Source organism: Equus caballus, chromosome 10 (assembly GCF_041296265.1).
Source record: "Equus caballus isolate H_3958 breed thoroughbred chromosome 10, TB-T2T, whole genome shotgun sequence".
In the NCBI taxonomy this organism is placed as follows: domain Eukaryota; kingdom Metazoa; phylum Chordata; class Mammalia; order Perissodactyla; family Equidae; genus Equus; species Equus caballus.
This window is the reverse complement of record NC_091693.1, coordinates 63,116,874-63,133,816: the sequence shown is the minus strand read 5'-3', so window position 1 is coordinate 63,133,816 and position 16,943 is coordinate 63,116,874. Positions and strand designations below refer to the sequence as shown.

General features: G+C 42.2%; 1 protein-coding gene across 3 annotated transcripts in view; it reads left to right on the top strand.

Moving 5' to 3' along the window:
• The window catches only part of PREP (prolyl endopeptidase), a 122,923-nt gene that overhangs the window by 10,055 nt on the left and 95,925 nt on the right, over positions 1–16,943 (top strand). For all 3 annotated transcript variants that reach the window (XM_023650865.2, XM_070223621.1, XM_070223622.1), the window contains exons 3-4: positions 14,128–14,261; positions 15,580–15,710. In XM_023650865.2, the coding sequence (XP_023506633.1) occupies positions 14,128–14,261; positions 15,580–15,710 (265 nt within the window). The remainder of the gene's footprint in view (positions 1–14,127; positions 14,262–15,579; positions 15,711–16,943) is intronic.

Here is a 16,943-nt window from a genome sequence, read left to right as displayed (position 1 = left end):
AAAACTATCAATAATTGTAGATTATATGATTATCTATCTAGAAAACCTAAGGGAAACAACTGAACACTTACTAGAATTAATGAGCTCAATGAAGTGAGTATGTAAAAAATAAAGATAAAATCAGTAGCACTCATATATGCCATCAGTAATGAAAAACCCATCTGATAGCAGCAACAAAAAGCAAGTACTTGAGAATGGAGAAGAGATTTCAAGCCTACTGGAGAGTAATAATGTCACTTCAGAAACTTGGAGGTCTAGAAAAGGGCCAGTTTGGAGCATTACTTGTAATAGTGGAAAATTGGAAATAATCTCCATTTCCAACAGTAGTGTAGTGTTTAAGCAGAATATGGTGAATCTGTTTGGTGAAAAAGTCTATGCATCTATTAAAATTTGGGGCTACAAAGATTGCTCACAACATGAAAGAGTGCTTGTGGTAGAATATTAAGTGGGAGAAAGATGCAGGTTTGCAGTGCTCCAAATGATGACAACTTTAAAACTACCTTTGTAAAAAAGATTCTAGACAATCTGTATGGAGATACAAACTAAACAACAAAAATAAGATAAAGGGAAAGCTCTGGGTTAAAAGCACTTTAGATTTCTACTAAGTGTGATATGGTCATGGAGTGTCTGACCCACAGTGAAATCTCAATGATGTAAGCGGGGCACCAGGAAAACCTCGGAAGTTTTCAGCGTGAGGAGACAGAGAGGGAGGTTGCAGTCATTAAAAATGATTTGAAGACTAGATAGGCAGGTCCCAACAGGCAGTTAGGCCGTGCTTCCCATTCAACAGGCCTTTCCAGCTTGGCCTTTGCAGATTTTAGGAGGAAGTTTGCGGCCGTGTTATTGCACCTTGCTATTTTGATACTGAGGTAACTTGAGCCCCCAGTCGACTAATAACAAGACTTTATCCTCCATCCTTTATCCAGTGACATTAACGTGCATGTGGTTGACTTCCTAACCCTTAACTTCTTAGATTTCCCTCTAGTTTCCCAGGGCAAACAAGCAAGTGAACCCCAAACCCCACACTCTGCCTTAGCTTTTTGAAGCCTCTTTCTTCCTCTCAGGTGGTCTCCTTGCCCCTTCAGGTGTGCCCTGTTCAGATCTTTTCATGGGCCAGCCTCCCCTCTTGCTCTGCCTGTCTGTACTCTGCGTGCCCCTTGATGTAGCCGAAATGCCCCCTTCCTTTGTCACCACTCCCATCAGTATAAACCATTCTCTTCAGGATCACCAATGGCCCAGTTGCCAAATCCAGAGACTTTAAAAAAATCACTGTGTGTTCTTCACTGTGCACATGGACTTCATGTCTGGGGGAACTGTAGACGCTTCCGTGTATTCTGGCCAGGGAACTGCTCTCAGGCCTGGAGTCTGCTTGCATTGCTTTCATCGCTGATGCCGCCATCTCACTCTCAGTAACTGTGAGAGTATGAAATGAGGATTCATTTTTCCTGGCCTCTCTGTCCACTGTGGTGCAGTCAGTCTACACCACACTTCCTGATAATGACCACTTCTTCTCTTTACATCACTGGGCTTGGTTTTGCAGCACCAAAGTCTAGATAGTCACAACGTCCTTGTGACCTCTTGAGGACTCACCCCATCTTACTGTGGCTGCGGCCTCTTAGTTGAATATTCTGGAAGTTGTTACTGAGTTACTGAAAGAGAGATACACAGAAAAAGAAGGAATTTACGCCTTTCCAGGGATAGCTGCCTTAATTGTAACTAACTGTGTCAAGTCTGGCTCTCGGAACTCCGCCCTGGGGCTTTGGCATACAAGGTAACCAAAAGTAGAATATCAGCCTCATGTATCAAATGACTGATTTCTTTTCTCTCCCTGAGAGCCGCCCTGGGCAAAATGAGAGTAACTACAGCTCCATTTCCTTCCTGGATCATGGGAGAAGAACTCTAACAGGAACCAGCAAAAGCAAAACAAAACATTTGTTTCTGTGTATGTTCATTCCTTCTAAAAAAAAATAAAAATAAAAAATAAAACTACCATTTGTTTCAGAGAGGATCAGAGGAATACACAACATAGACCTTCTTTCCTAGGACCTTGTTTGCTCTCCCTTCCCGTTCTCCCCTTTGGCTGAATAGTTGGAGGTTGTACCTGCTGACAAGGGGCACAGAAAAGTAGAGAGAACAGGAGTGCTTCAGCCTTGCAGGGTAAGAAACCTGGAAGCATCACCTTTTTCTTCCCCTCTGCCCTCACTGTTTCCTTCCTTGGCAAGAAAGAGTTAACTGTTACAGGACTTCTGATGTCTCTAGGATGTTTCAGTAGCCTAGGATTTCTGGGGAGGAATTTTAATATCACAGAGGTCTGTGGAGAATCAAGTTTAGGGAGGTAAACACTGATCTTCCCTGGAGTCCTTCCTTTCCTATCCTGAAATCTGTTTATTTGCTTGCTTTTGTTCTTGTTCTTTAAGGTTAACCCTAAAAATGTGTAGCACAAGGAGCTTCTGCCCTGTTCTGGGGTCAGTCTGGGCCAGATCTCCCTGGACAAGTTGCTTTCCCTAGTGGAACAGAGTAACGCACGGAAGAGCTGGTGGGGAGCGAGGTGAGCAGAGATTGATTTGTCCAGTTGCGTTTCTGCATCAGGCCACTGGGCTGTTGGCTGAAGAGCCAACAGAGTGGATGCTTGGTCCTGGGACTTCCAGTGCCGGGAAGGCTGGTTCAATGTCCCTAAGCCAAAAGACGGCAGCTAACGCTTACTGTGGGAGCCAGGGAATACTGGAAATTAATTAAAGGTATATAAGACTGGTTTGGGTTTGCAGTGTCCTTTGAAGACTTTAAGACAAACTGTGAACATCCCTTTTGTGGATAGTTCCTTCGTCCCCTGAGCTTGCAGGCATTTCTGATGTTATTCTGGGAGGCAGTGTGGAGGAACAGAATATTTGCCAGATGGGACTAGAAGTCATAACACACGAGTTGTAGCCCTTGATCTTCCATTTTCTGTTCTGTGAACATAGCAAACAATCTAACCTGCAATTCATCTTCTTCATCTATAAAATAAGTATAATCGTACTCAATTCATCCAGCTCCAGCGTTTTAATGACACCCAGCCGAGGAAATGCATGTAAAAATTCGTTTTCCACCCACAGCAAAACTCTGTACAAACAAAAATGGTGCAGGTTGGGCATGCTGCCTACATTTTCACCCACAAAACTGAGCAGGGTCTTTTTGCTTTTTGAATTCTAGGTCTTTTAGAAAAAGATACGTTCTGAGCATTGATTTTTTCCCCCCCAGTGGAACTATGACTTCTAAGTGTGGTTTCATTGTTCTAATGTGCAATGATTAAACTAGGCTGAAGATTATCTTAAAGCTGTTTGGTAGAGCCCCCTTTTAATTGGTGCCTTGTGAACCCCCCTTGCACCCATTCATTAATGTTTCATGTTTGGACCTGCATTGAAAATTACTAGTATGTCATCCCTTGTCTAGAGTAAATAGGAAGTGCTTTAGGTAAATATATTATCACATATTATCTCAGTCTCCAAGACTTCTAAGGTCTTAGATGTCTCACCACCTCCCATGGAAATGTTTAGCCTTATTATAGTTTATCAACATACTTCTCGTAAATCCACAATTGAAATATGTATTTAGAGAACAACTTCCTTTTGATCTCGGGATGGGATAATCATCCAAAGCATGAAGGCGTTGCTGGTCCCAGATCATCTTCAAAAGCACTGCTTTCTCTTTTTCTATCTTCTTACTCTTACTTTCTGCAACAAAGTTTTTGATGCAAGCAGCAGAAACTGATTCTGGCCAAGTTAGGCAAATAGGGAATTTATGACAAGAATAGGAGGCCGGCTCCTGGGATAGATGGAAAGGCCAGGCTTGGAGCAGGAGGGAGCCAGAGAGCTCCAGGGCTTGGTGGCAGGAATTTCTGCTTTTTGCCCGGCACTGCTAATGGCATCTGTGCTCTCCAGTCATTCAGCCCTCTGTCACTTGTTCAAGTGACTGCGTCCCAGCAGAGGGAGTTTTGATTGGCCAAACTCCAGATGTGTGCTTGCAGCCTTGGCTGTGCTGCTGGCAATGAGAAAAGATTTGGTGCAAGCCCCAGGGACCCTCTGGCTTCTGTCGTAGCAGGACAACTACCTGGAGTTACCACCCCGCTAAGAAGGGAGGACATGGGGGAGGAGAATGGATGCTGGCTACCCCAAATATCACAGTCATTCTCTCCTCCTTCTCTCTATATAAAGGCTCATTCTCTGCCTTTCCTCTCCTGCCCTAAGTTTACCTGTCTGCCCTCTGTGCCAAGCATTTGGTTAAATTGAAGGGGAGGAAGGGATATGCTGTCATAGCAAGACAGATGTGGTCCATGCCGGCATGGAATTACATTCAAGCCTGGGAGAACCAGAGACTGGAGGTGGTGCGCCACTTAACCTTTGAGCTGCTGGAGGTCAGTGCTGAAAGGAGGATGAGCCACATCTTGCGTGGAGGCGAGGACTCCAGCCTTGTTTGTTCGCTATCAGGGAAAGCTCCATTTTTGAAAAGCAGACCCTAAACCATTGATGAAATGCTTAAAGCACTTGTGTACATTTAACAGTGTTGTTTTCCCTGCAGGCAGGTACCCAGCTTTGGTTTCAATCATCTACACTTTGCTTATGAGAAATGTTCATATCAGATATGGTATCTTTGGGAAAATAGTTGTTAAAGAACTAACAACTAAAGAACTAAGATAACTCAGACTTCTCCCAGCCTCTTTTTTCCCCCATACTTAGGTATCTAAAATCCATTCATCACCCCATTCTTCTGTGTCCAGAGGAGAAAGCACTCAGTCATAAAAATCACCTGGGCACTTGTTAAAAATACAAATGCCCAAGCTGTGCTTCTGGAGCATCTGATTTCAGGAGAAAGCTCTGTTTCCCAAGCACCTCGCCAGGTAATTCTTAAGATCCAGAAAGCTTCAGAAACCACTAGAGAATGCTTAGACATGATTAGAGAGCAATAATAACACCTTTGAAATATATGGGGCCCATGTGCAAGGAGCTGAAGTGGTAGTAGGTGCCTCACTGTTGTTTATAGTGTCTTTGTAAATTAGGGGGACAGTGTTTGTGGTTCTAATTTTTCCCATGGGGGGAAACCAAGGCTTGAGTCATAATAAAGACTCTGAGACTCTTTATAATATTGCATGGCACTGATCATTTGAAGCATCTCTCTATTTAATCAGACACAGAGTTCTCTGGAGCTCCAGTTCTGCCTCTGTAAAATCTCATACCTTTCTCCTTGTTTTTAACGTGGCTGATGCTGACCTTGTTTGGGGCATGCATTGCCACCAAGCTAGACATTCAGTACCTTCCTAAGCTGTATCCCTTATTCCAGAATTTTCTTTCCACCCTGTTCACCCCAGCAACTAATGAGAACCTTTGGAGATCTTGGAACGTATTTATTCATGGAAAGGCAATAGTGTATGGTCCATTTAATGAACAGCTTTAAAGGTAGAAAATCAGATTTGGATCTTAATGCCACAGTTTTACCAGTTGGGTGACATTGGTCATGTTTTTTTTTTTCCCATCTCTAAGCTTCAATTTTCTGATTTATAATTTGTAGAAAACTACTGTGTATGACTGTGGTGACAATTAAGTGGCAGTGCTTTTGAAGCACGCAGCAAAGTGGTAGACACCATTAAGTGCTTAAAAGACGCTTGCCATTGTATTTATTATTGAACAGTTTAAATGGCATGGAAATTATCTGCTCGATAATTTGAAAGACCTCATCTTTAGAGTTATCTGGGATAAATTCTTTTATTGCAATTAATTCTTGGGCTCATCTCCACTTTCCTTCATGGTTATTGCTCTGTTCAGATCTTCCTTTTTGGATCCGTTTTAGTCATTTGTGTTTCCTAGAAAATGGTCCGTATCACTGAGATTTTAAAATTTACTAGCATGACATTATGTGTAACATTTCTCCTGATGACTTTTCTCCCCATGTCTGTGGTTAGATTTATTGTTTCTAATTTTGACTATCTGTAACTTCTCTGCCCCTTCCTTGATTAGTTTAGCCAGAACTTGGAGTGAACTTCTTCTTTTTTAAAAAGCAGTGGTTCTAGGACTTACAATTTATACTCTTTTAATTTTCTAGTTGATTAATTTCATTTTATTTTCTTTTGTTACTTTACAACTTTTTGATTTGAGTGTTTAATTTCTTTCTTTCTTGTTTACTGATGAGACACTGTTAGTGTAGACACTTTTGTCAGGCTTCCCCAGCCCGTACTTGGGCACGCTTCCGGTCACTTCCTCCTCTTCCAGGCTGCTCATGTTCAACTAACTTCACCTTGCCCGGCAAACTGAAGGACTCCTAAAAGAGCTGTATTAGTCAGGACTTGATTAGCGGTGCCAGGAACTCAACTCACATTAGCTCATGTGAAAAAGGAGCTCAGTGGCTCACATAATTGCTGACCAGGGTGTATGTGCCTTAGGCACAGCCTGATCCAGGAGTGCACATGATATTTCTGGAAACCTGTCTCTCTCTGTCTCTTAGGTCATCTGCTTTTCCCTGATTTGTTTTCCAGCAGCCTTTCCCCTGTGCTAGGGAAAGGTGGGCCTTACCTCTTTAGGTTTCACACAGTCCACATAGCCCCAGATCTCATGAGGTGATGTAACTTCTATCTTCCAGCGTTCGTCTCTGTCCCTGTAGAATGATTCTGTTGCTTTGCCTGCTTCATGACTGCTTCGTTGACTGTGGCCTGTAGATAAGAACTGATGCAAAGGCTCTGCTTATGAAAATGAACAGCGTTTATTTATATGAAGAACGTAGAAAGGAGATGGCATATTTAGAATGCAGACCAAGGTATCAGTAACATTATCTCTGACAGGTGGTGGTGCCCACTACCAGTACCCAGAAGTGAAAAAATCTGATCGAGAGAGAGGGTAAACCCCAGACTTCCTGAAGGTGTAACGGTCACTTTCCAGACCCAGCCTTTTTATTTGGTTACAGAGCACCTCACCTGGGCCAGATATACCTCATCAGTCACAGGGTGGTCGCTGTCCTTCAGTACATGGCACACCTAGGCACCAGCACTGTCTCCCGAGCCTGTTCCAGGTACACTCCTGAAGTCAGAGCTGTGGGACTAGATCAGCTGAACTGCCCCAATGAGTGTGGGAGACATGATAAAAAGCCTTTAGAACAGCCTCGAGCCTTTCTTGTGTAGATGTCCTCCCAGGCCCTGGGTAGTCCTTGGTCTAGGAGTGGGGTGCTCTGCTGGCAGCAGAGGTCACACACACCCCTTCCCCCACTCTCTCAGTGGGACTTCCCAAAGGTATGAGAAAGAAACAGATGTCAACTCCAAATGTTTTCACCATATCCCGTGAACTTTAATTCTTAATAGTCTTTTCTTACTTTCTAAATATTCTTGTTGTAATTTGAATTCCCTCATCGATACAAGAATTATTTAAGAGAGGATGTGTATGTATTTAACTTCTCCATGATCAAGTTTTTAGTTAGGTTTGGATTTGAGGTGCAAATCACCTCTCTGCTTACCAGGTTTCTGGTCAGTAGTGTGAGCACCGAAGAACTGAGCCAAATGGGGCTAAAGTTTCAGCTCTGAATGGGCTCCCTGGTAATGACTAGATTTGAGAACGAGGCTTGAGTCTAAGGTCAAAATGAGGGTTTCTGCTTCCTTCCCTCTTCATTGACAGTAACCAGCCCCAGTGAGGGAATGAGTTGATTTGCCCATACAGGGATAGGCGGAGAAGGTGGAAAGATCTGGCTGGGCTTCTGGAAGGCCCCATGTGATTAACAAATCATGTGCAGCTGGAAGCTCACTGGGAGCCTTCCTTACCTGAGAGCAGATGGTCTCAGAAGAAAGGGATTCACCTTGGGGTTTTAATGTTAAAAGACTAGCCCAGTGGATTTCGGCCTCTCACCAATTGAATTCAGTATTTCTCCTCCTTGGGAGTGAGTAGGAGGTTTGTGGGGCTGGGAAGAGAAAGGCACCTCACGTAGTTGAGGTTAATGGCATTGCGGTCACAATGCTTCTTGGGCTTTAAGGTTTCCTTTGTGTCTAATGTACTGCTAATTTTTGTAAATATTCAGTGAGTACTAGAAAATAAGGATATAGGTATAGATTCCTCATATTAGTCTTTTAAAATACATTATTCCATTCCTTTATAGTCTGAGTTTCTAGATGTGTTTCCTGGAGCCGCTGCATCTCATTTTCTGTTTGGCATGACCTGCCTCCGGTTTTCTGTGTGACTGTCCAGCTCCCTGGGTCCTGCAGCCTCAGGCTGAGCTCTGCCACCTCTCAGCTTCTTTTTTATGGGGATCTCCCTGCACTTGGAGAGTTGTTTCCAAATTCTGCTAAACTCCCAGCAGAGAGAGAGGGTCTGAGTGTGCTGGCCCCTCTGGCCTCCAGGATCTGCTCAGCGCTTCACATGTGGCTGTGGTTGTGGTTTTCTGCCGGGCCATGCTGTGAAAGCATTTTTCTCCAGAAGCCCCTGATTGGTACTTTAACAAGGTCATATATATATTTAGATACACACACACACACATATATGTGTGTATCTCATTTGCAGCAGAAACTCCTCAAAGCTTGTGGGATGTAGACAGCACCATCCCTAGTTTTTGTTGCTATTTGAGACGAGTGGAGGTTGATACCCACTGAGTGGGTCTCCTACCTAGAAGTCCCTCCTGGTCATCTTACTGCCTACATGCCCCACTCCCCTCAGCCCCCTGCCCTATCCTGGAAGTAGTTTCTCCTTTTTGTTCTCCTGTAGCACTTCTCTTTATCTGTAATTCATCTTTTTTAATCCCATATTATATAATCATAGTGTTTTGTATATCTGTCTATTTCATAAGTAACTTTATGCATCATTTTGAGTCATATATGTAAGAATTCTACTTGTAAGAGGACTTGAGGTATTTTGTGAATTAAAATATAGTACATATGAGGACAACTACATAGAATTCTTTCTGAAGACACTAGGGGTAAAGGAATCTCCAGCTCCCAAACTGAGTGACTCTTTGCCAGATGGCTTTGCCTTTTTTTTTTTTTTTAAATTATGATAAGAATTAAATTAACATGAGCTCTGCCCTCTTAAGGTGTTACGTGTACAATACAGTCTTGTTAACTATGGGCACAATTTTGTACAGCAGATCTCTAGAACGTAATCGTCTTGTGTAACTGAAACTTTGCTTTGAAGGTTTCTAATAGTCAAGGAAAAATGAGATATGAATAGAATGATATATATGTGAATAGAATTATAGTTTTGAGCACCTCTTCTTAGGAAAATGTGTTTGGATTCATCCCTAAAACCTAAACTGTTGATCCTCTTTAGAGGCTCAGCTGTGAGTGTCATTAATGGGCTTTCAGGTTTCAGTTATTGTATTAATACCCTGGAGTGTGACTGTGGATGCTGCAACTCCTGAGGAACAAAGAGAATTTTAATTCCCCTTACCCTGCTTCTTTATCTTCGTGTAATTTCGCTAGTTTTTTTTCCTCCTTTATCCTTCTAGCTTTTCTCCCTTTCCCCCAAATTTGTTCTAATTTTTAGACCAAGAAGCTAGACTATTAAATCCATAAATGACCAAGAAGGTATTTTCTTGGTTAAAATATCAGAAATATTATTGGCATTCTGTGGAACCCAAAATTTTACACAGCCCCTTTTCAGAAAATTTACCACCACCTTCATGACAAGGATTTGCTCAATTATGAAGATGTATGTTATGAAAGAACTTGAGACTTCCGGGAATTTGAATCTTGTTTGGCTTTGTGTCTAGATAGTTGAGTTGCAAGGGTCCAGTTTTTAAATACTGCTCTAAGAGTAATTGACTAACATTTGTGGGTGGGAGGTGACAAAATTGAATGTAACAATTCTAGAATTATTTAGTTATTTAGTAGTATTATGATGCCTGGTGTAACGGTTTTATGAACATTTGAAACAAGAAAAGCCAAAGGATCTGCTTTGGCATGAGATGGATTCTGTTGCAGCAGTGGTGACTGTACCAGGAGACATCTAAAAGGAGCAAAACGAAATGGACAAACAATTGGAGAACACAGTTCCACCTTTCCAAGGGAATGTGCTGAGCAGCCTATGACTCTTGGACCCACTGTGGTCCTAGAGCCAGGATGGGGCCTAGATGCAGCCTCACACAAACACAAATTGGAAGGATTAGAGAAATGATGTCTGCAGGGCTCTCTGCTCACAGGACCCCCAATGGAAGAGGAGGGGCCAGCCAAGACCCTCAGCATGCTGGGGTCTCAAGGTGGGAACCCCAAGTAGCTAGAATGTTCTGCTAAGTCACTTCTGGGAAATAGCCAACAGATCTACACACTATTGTGCACTGTGCTCATTTTCTCTGTCCTCGTTCCCATTACAATGGTTGTTCCCACTCCTTTTAAGAGACGCTATTCCACTTGGCCTCATCAATCACTGGACCACTGGCCCAGCTTCCTGGCTGGCCTCCCTCTTTCCACTTTTGCTCTCCTATCATCTATCCTTCATCCAAAGCAAGAGTAGCCTTTTTTAAAAGTAAACCAGATTGCATATAGCTATCTCCTTACCCAGTCTTAGCTTGTTTGCACTTAGAATGAAGATTTAAACTTGCTGGCTGCCCCGCAGGTGCTACATGACCTAGCTCCTGCCTGGGTCTCTGCCTATGGCTGGTGCTTCCTCTCTCACTCATTCCCAGCTTCCTTGACTTTTTTACTCTCCTTCACGCCACTAACTCCTATCCCAGGGCCCTGACCTGCTGTCCTCTGCCTGGAACTCTCTTCCCTGCTCTTGTATGGCTGCTCCCTCTCACCTGTTGAACCTCAATTCAAAACCTCAGAAGGGCCTCCCTGGCCGCCCTGCTGGAAGTAGTTGTTCTCCCTCTCAGAGCTTCCCAGGATCTGTGGCGAATGACCAGTTGTTAAACTCCCAAACCACTGTCGATTGGTATTTTTGTAAAATGTCACAAAGATGTCACAGCAACATCCAGTTGCTTGTAGTGCTCCCTCTCAGTCTCTGTACTTGTCTCATCATGGGCTGGCAGTAGACAATTCAGGACCAGCGTGGGTTCTGGATGCTCCTTTGAGTAGCAGCATTGCTCGTGATGACCCTGGGTGTATCCTTAGGACCAACCGCTCTCCACAACCCTCTGGCTTGTCGTTTGTCTCCTCCGGCGGAATGTTAGCAGCTCAGTGGCAGGGATCTTGTCTTGGACTTGTTGCCCTCCATCTACAATGCCAAGATCAGTCGTGATGCACGCTAGTTTCCTATTAAATCCTTGTTGGTGCTTCAGCACCCTGACACACTTGCCTGGCCCAGCACAAGCAGAAGCAGATCATAGGAGGCTCAGGCTGCCCGCCATCTCCCCCGGGTGGGTCTGCTTTGTCTCCACATCCAGTATCAGGCACGGAGTCAGCCTCAGTCACTGTTAGAATGACTGGAGTAGAGTAATTCCAGCTTGAGTGCTATTGCCAGCTCACTGCATGACCTTGACCAGATGACTTCAATACCGTGTGCCTCCGTTTCCATGTCCATAGCGTAGCGTGGCATTTCCTTCCCGCCTAAAATCAGGTAAGGCTCTTGTACACACTTTGTGATCTCTAAAATGTTGCCCCTGAATGGCCTGGCAGCTGTGCATTGATTTTTGTAACTAAAAAGCAGAAGCCAATTTCCTCGCTGACACTCATTTTAATGAAATAGAGTGGTATCAGCAACCTTTTCTGTAAAGGGCTGTATATTAAATACTTTAGATGTTGTGAGCCACATAGATCTCTGTTGGTGTTTTTTTCCCCTACTCTTTAAAAATGTAACGACTATTCTTAGCTTGAGTGCCACAGGAAAGCAGGCCAGGATGAAGTGTGCCAATTCCTAGAAATAGGCAATTGGAATTGTATTTCTGTGGGACTCGGTAAATTTTATTTTCTCTTTGAATAAAATAAGAAATGTGACCCATAACAATTTTGTATTTCTTGAATTGATCTTCTTGCAAAAGATGTTGTTCATCAGTGTTTATATTTTACACTTTCTCTCTTGTTTTCAAGTGCATTATAAACATTAATGAGTTTTAGAACAGCTTTCTCTCAGCATAGAATCATGGTTCTCCAGAGCGAGGTTGGTGGTTTTTGTAGGAGAGCCCATTTAAAGACCGTTTTGAGCTGGGATGGGCCCTTAAACCTGGATGATCTGTCCAAAAGTAGACTCAAAAAATAACACATTTTTGTCTGCCAATCAACGTATATTGTTGTTAATTTCCTGAAGTTTTCTCCTGAGGTTTTACCTATTTATAGACATCTGATTAAACATTCCCTTGCAGGGAATGGCCTGGTGGTGTAATGGTTAAGTTTGTGTGCTCCACTTTGGTGGCCCAGGGTTTGCAGGGTCGAATCCCCATCACGGACCTAGCACTGCTCGTCAAGTCACGCTCTGGCAGCGTCCCACATAAAATAGAAGACTGGCACAGATGTTAGCTCAGTGACAATCTTCCTCAAGCAAAAAGAGGAAGATTGGCAACAGATGTTAGCTCAGGGCCAATCTTCCTCGAGAAAAAAAAAAGATTCAATTGAATTTAGAGCTGATATAGTTATTCTTGTTTCATTTCTTACTAATAGCCAGATGTGAATTATAATGAGGCCAAGTTTTTGTAGTGTTATAAACTTTCTGACTGCTTGGTTACAAATAAGGTATACTTGGATGCAGCTGATCTGTTGTAAAAACTGCCGCTGCCCTTGCTGCCAGGGTCTCTAGACTTCCTGTAGGCTGTCTCTTGCCCTTCTTATAAACCAGTGTTGTTGATATTCTTATTCAGTGCCACTCATTTTCCTTTTTTAAAAAAAATATTCTTTAGTTTCAAATTTAAGCAAAGTTCTTTGAATTTAACAAGGTAGTAAGTCAAAAACAAAATTGAACCTGGGTATCTCTAACTTTCTTTTTTTTTTTCCCCTTCTTCTTCTCCCCAAGCACCACGCCCCTCCTCCCAGTACATAGTTGTATGGTCTAGTTGTGAGTGCCTCTGGTTGTGGCATGTGGGACGCCGCCTCAGCATGGCCTGATGAGCGGTGCCATATCTGCACCCAGGATCCAAACTGGCGAAACCCTGGGCCGCTGAAGTGGAGCGCGCGAACTTAACCACTCAGCCACGGGGCTGGCCCCTAACTTTATTTCTTTAACTCTGACATCTTTTGGGGTCACCAGCTGCTGACTGAGAAGCCTTTCCTAGCTGTATGATGTTGAGCAATGTTTTAACCACTCTGAGACTCAGTTTCTCTATCCGTAAAGTTGGGCTAATAAAACAACTTTCTCCATAGGATTATTAAGTTCTAAATGAATTAATACTTGCCTGGTATGTAGTTAGTGCCATGTGAGTCTTAGATGGTCTTATTTATTGAAGGAAAGTATGCTTTTGCTGGTACATATTTTTTAATCTTTCTCCCTCAGTTTTATTGAGATATAATTGACATACAGCACTGTGTAAGTTTAAGGTGTGCAGCATAATGATTTGACTTACATATATTGTGAAATGATTACGCCATTAAGTTTAGTTAACATCTGTCATCTCATATAGATACAAAAAAAGAAAAAGAAAAAAAATTTTTTGTCCTTGTGATGAGAACTCAGGATTTATTCTCTTAACAGCTTTCCTCTATATGTGTTAACTATAGTCATCATGCTTATTTATCTAGCACTTACTTATCTTGTAACTAGAAGTTTGTACCTTTTGACCACCTTACTCCAAGTCCCCCTTCTCCTACTCCTGGCCTCTTAACCATAAATCTGATTTCTTTTTCCATGAGTTTGTTTTTGTTTTTCTTTTAGAGTCCATATGTGAGTGAGTTCATACAGCATTTGTCTTTCTCCGTCTGGCTTATTTCACTTAACATCATGCTCTCAAGGTCCATCCATGTTGCTGCAAATGGCGAATTTCCTCCTTTCTTATGGCTGAATAATATTGCCTTGTATATATATACCACATTTTCTTTATCCATTCATCCATCAATGGACACCGGTTGTTTCCACGTCTTGGGTGTCGTAGATCACTCTGCTGTGAACATGGGGGAGCAGATATTTCTTTGACAGAGTGTTTTTGTTTCCTTTGGACATATTCCCAGCAGTGGTATTGCTGGATCTCACTGATACATATTAATGGATAACATGCCACGTGGAAAATATCAGATCTGACTTGCGTTGTCTGTTTACATTTTCTCTGCAGGCTTTCGTGGAGGCCCAGAACAAGATTACTGTGCCCTTTCTCGAGCAGTGTCCTATCAGAGGTTTATACAAAGAGAGAATGACTGAACTGTATGACTATCCCAAGTACAGTTGCCACTTCAGAAAGGGAAAACGGTATGTGAGGATGCTCTAATTCAGTTTTTATTTTTACTTTTCTAGTCAAAGGCTTTCGTAAATTTTAAAACACAAATTCTAAATAACTTAGTTTATGAAATTAATTCATCATAAAATCCATCCATTTCTGTGCTTGAATATGAGAATAGCATTTTTTTGTTTATTGTCCAAAATCTTAAAATAAGGGTTAAGAAATTTAGTAGAGGTATGTCCTAGGAAGAAATCTAGATTGTAGGAAATTATTGTCTTACGGCTAGTAATTGGTGAGAGAGGATGATTCATACAAAGCAATGGAGATTTGTTTGCCTCTAAAATTAATTATCTTTGGCTTATACTTGAAAAGATTTTATATATACATTTCTTCCTTCCAAGAATGGAAATGGTCCAAGAGGTGGCATCTATTAATTCACCTCTCTTGTCCTTCTCCCTTTCACACCCACATAAACATATTCTCTTGTATTTTTTTTAAAGTCTCTTTGGAACCACCATCACAAATGTACTTTAGAATTTCTTAGACTCCCCTTCACAGGGATCAGCAAAGTACCATCTGCATGCCAAACCCTGCCCGCCACCTGTTTTTGTAAATGAAGTTTAAATGGCACAAGACACGCCCGTTTGTATATGTACAGTCATGCACCACATTTCAGTCAACAATGGACCGCATATACAGTGGTGGTCCCATAAGATTAGTGCCACATAGCCTAGGTGTGTAGTAGGCCATACCGTCTACATTTGTATAAGTACACTGTAATGTTCACACAGTGATGAAATTGCCTAATGACGCATCTCTCAGAACATATCCCCATCATTAAGCGACGTAGGACTTGCTTTTGTACTGCAACTGCAGAGTTGAGTAATAGCAACAGAGACTGTAGGGCCCTCAAAGCCTACAATATCTGCCATCTTGCCCATTACGGAAACGGTCTGCTGACCCCTCCCCTAGCAGCTTGCGTAGGGAAAGGAATCAGCATTTCACTTTAGAAAATCTGCTTTCTTCTCCATTGGAAAGAAAAATTACTGCTTTATTTGGACATCGGTTTTAATTTTAGCAAATAAGGCAGTGTTCATTTGTCTCTGTTTAGCCAACGTGCAGAATTACAGTAAGTTATTTGAATATCTAAAGCAATTCAGGTAACAAACTCTAGGTACAGGGAGATGATTGGGACCTTCCCCTCTAGTCCCCACGTTCCCGGATGGCCTGTTTGCAGCTGTAGCTTTGTGTGTTGTTTTTCTTTTTTCTTTTTGCTCATATGTGTTTGGTTTTACTCCACAAATAAAAAAACTCCACAGCTAAATAAAGACCATCTCTGTCCCCCAGGTATTTCTATTTTTACAATACAGGTTTGCAGAACCAACGAGTGTTATATGTGCAGGATTCCTTAGAGAGTGAAGCCAGGGTGTTCCTCGACCCCAACATACTCTCCGATGATGGCACGGTGGCGCTCCGAGGTGAGTGCTGCACAGCCAGGCCCATGGGAGTCCCGGGGCCCTCATTTATGGCTCTGACGTTGCTACAGTCACCTCATCTCTGAAATACCAGGCAAAATGTGGACCATATTGTAGAACAGATGCACGTTCAATATCAGGAAAGCTACTTTTTGCACAGTATCTTTAGAACACGTGAGTAGTCATGTGTTCTTCTGATGGCGTGAAGTAGAACTGGAGAATAATTCACACTTGACCCAGTTTAACTTCTAGGGCTTCTGGAATCTTGAAGTATCATCATCTTCTGTAACATCTCTGAGACCTATCTATGGTTGGGAAAATGTTAATCATCTTCTATAAGTAATTTAAGCTGTGCAAAGAATGTTCCAACTATACATATAAAACAGGAAGGAATATTTATGAGATCTGTTTCCTTGGGGGCGGGGGGATGTGATAGAGTTTTAAAATTTGGTTGATTGTTAGTATGTTAGCATTAAAAGTATAAAATAGAATCTTGTAGAAATTAGACAACTTGGTACCCTGTCCCCTGAAGATGCAAGTTTGAAAACTGGGTAAGTTTTGCCTGCAGTTGCTGTGTGTATCCTAAATAACTCTGCTCCCAAGATAACCTCCTTCTCAGGCCTTAAAGAAGATTATCCCAGGTTTGTGCCATAAGCACTAGTTCTAGGGTAAGAAAGTAGGCTATTCTCTGAGTCTATGATTTAATAATTGTACACTCTGAGAATCATCTCTTGTTAGCATCCTAGCTGTTTTTAGTGAAGTTGGCTCAGCATTTCCCCTGTGGCATCTCTGTTTCATAGAAAAAGCACAGTTGTAGGTTCAGCCCAGCAGAACTGAGCAGCTGGACCACTTAAGTCCTGAAATGGATTAGGTGAGAATTAAAGAGCCTGTTCCAAGATCTGTGCAAAGACCCTTATATAAAGGCATTCAGTCGTTTAGTGATTCCCCTCCACAAATAGTCTGTGTATGTAAATGATGATCCTTTATCTAATTAGCATTAAAAGTAATCAGCATTGAAAATAAGGTGCCAGCTAGCTTGTAAGAGTATTCTTCCATGAATTTAAGCTTGGAGTTGTAAATGAATTTTATACACTGGTTCTGTGCAGTAATATGCCCTGTATAAGAATTCATTTAGTTGTAACAAAAGTCTATCTTGCAACTCATCCAGAATGACTTCATGACAATAGAGTCTCACTATTGCTGTGGTAATTCACTCCAGTAACTTTTTAATGGAAT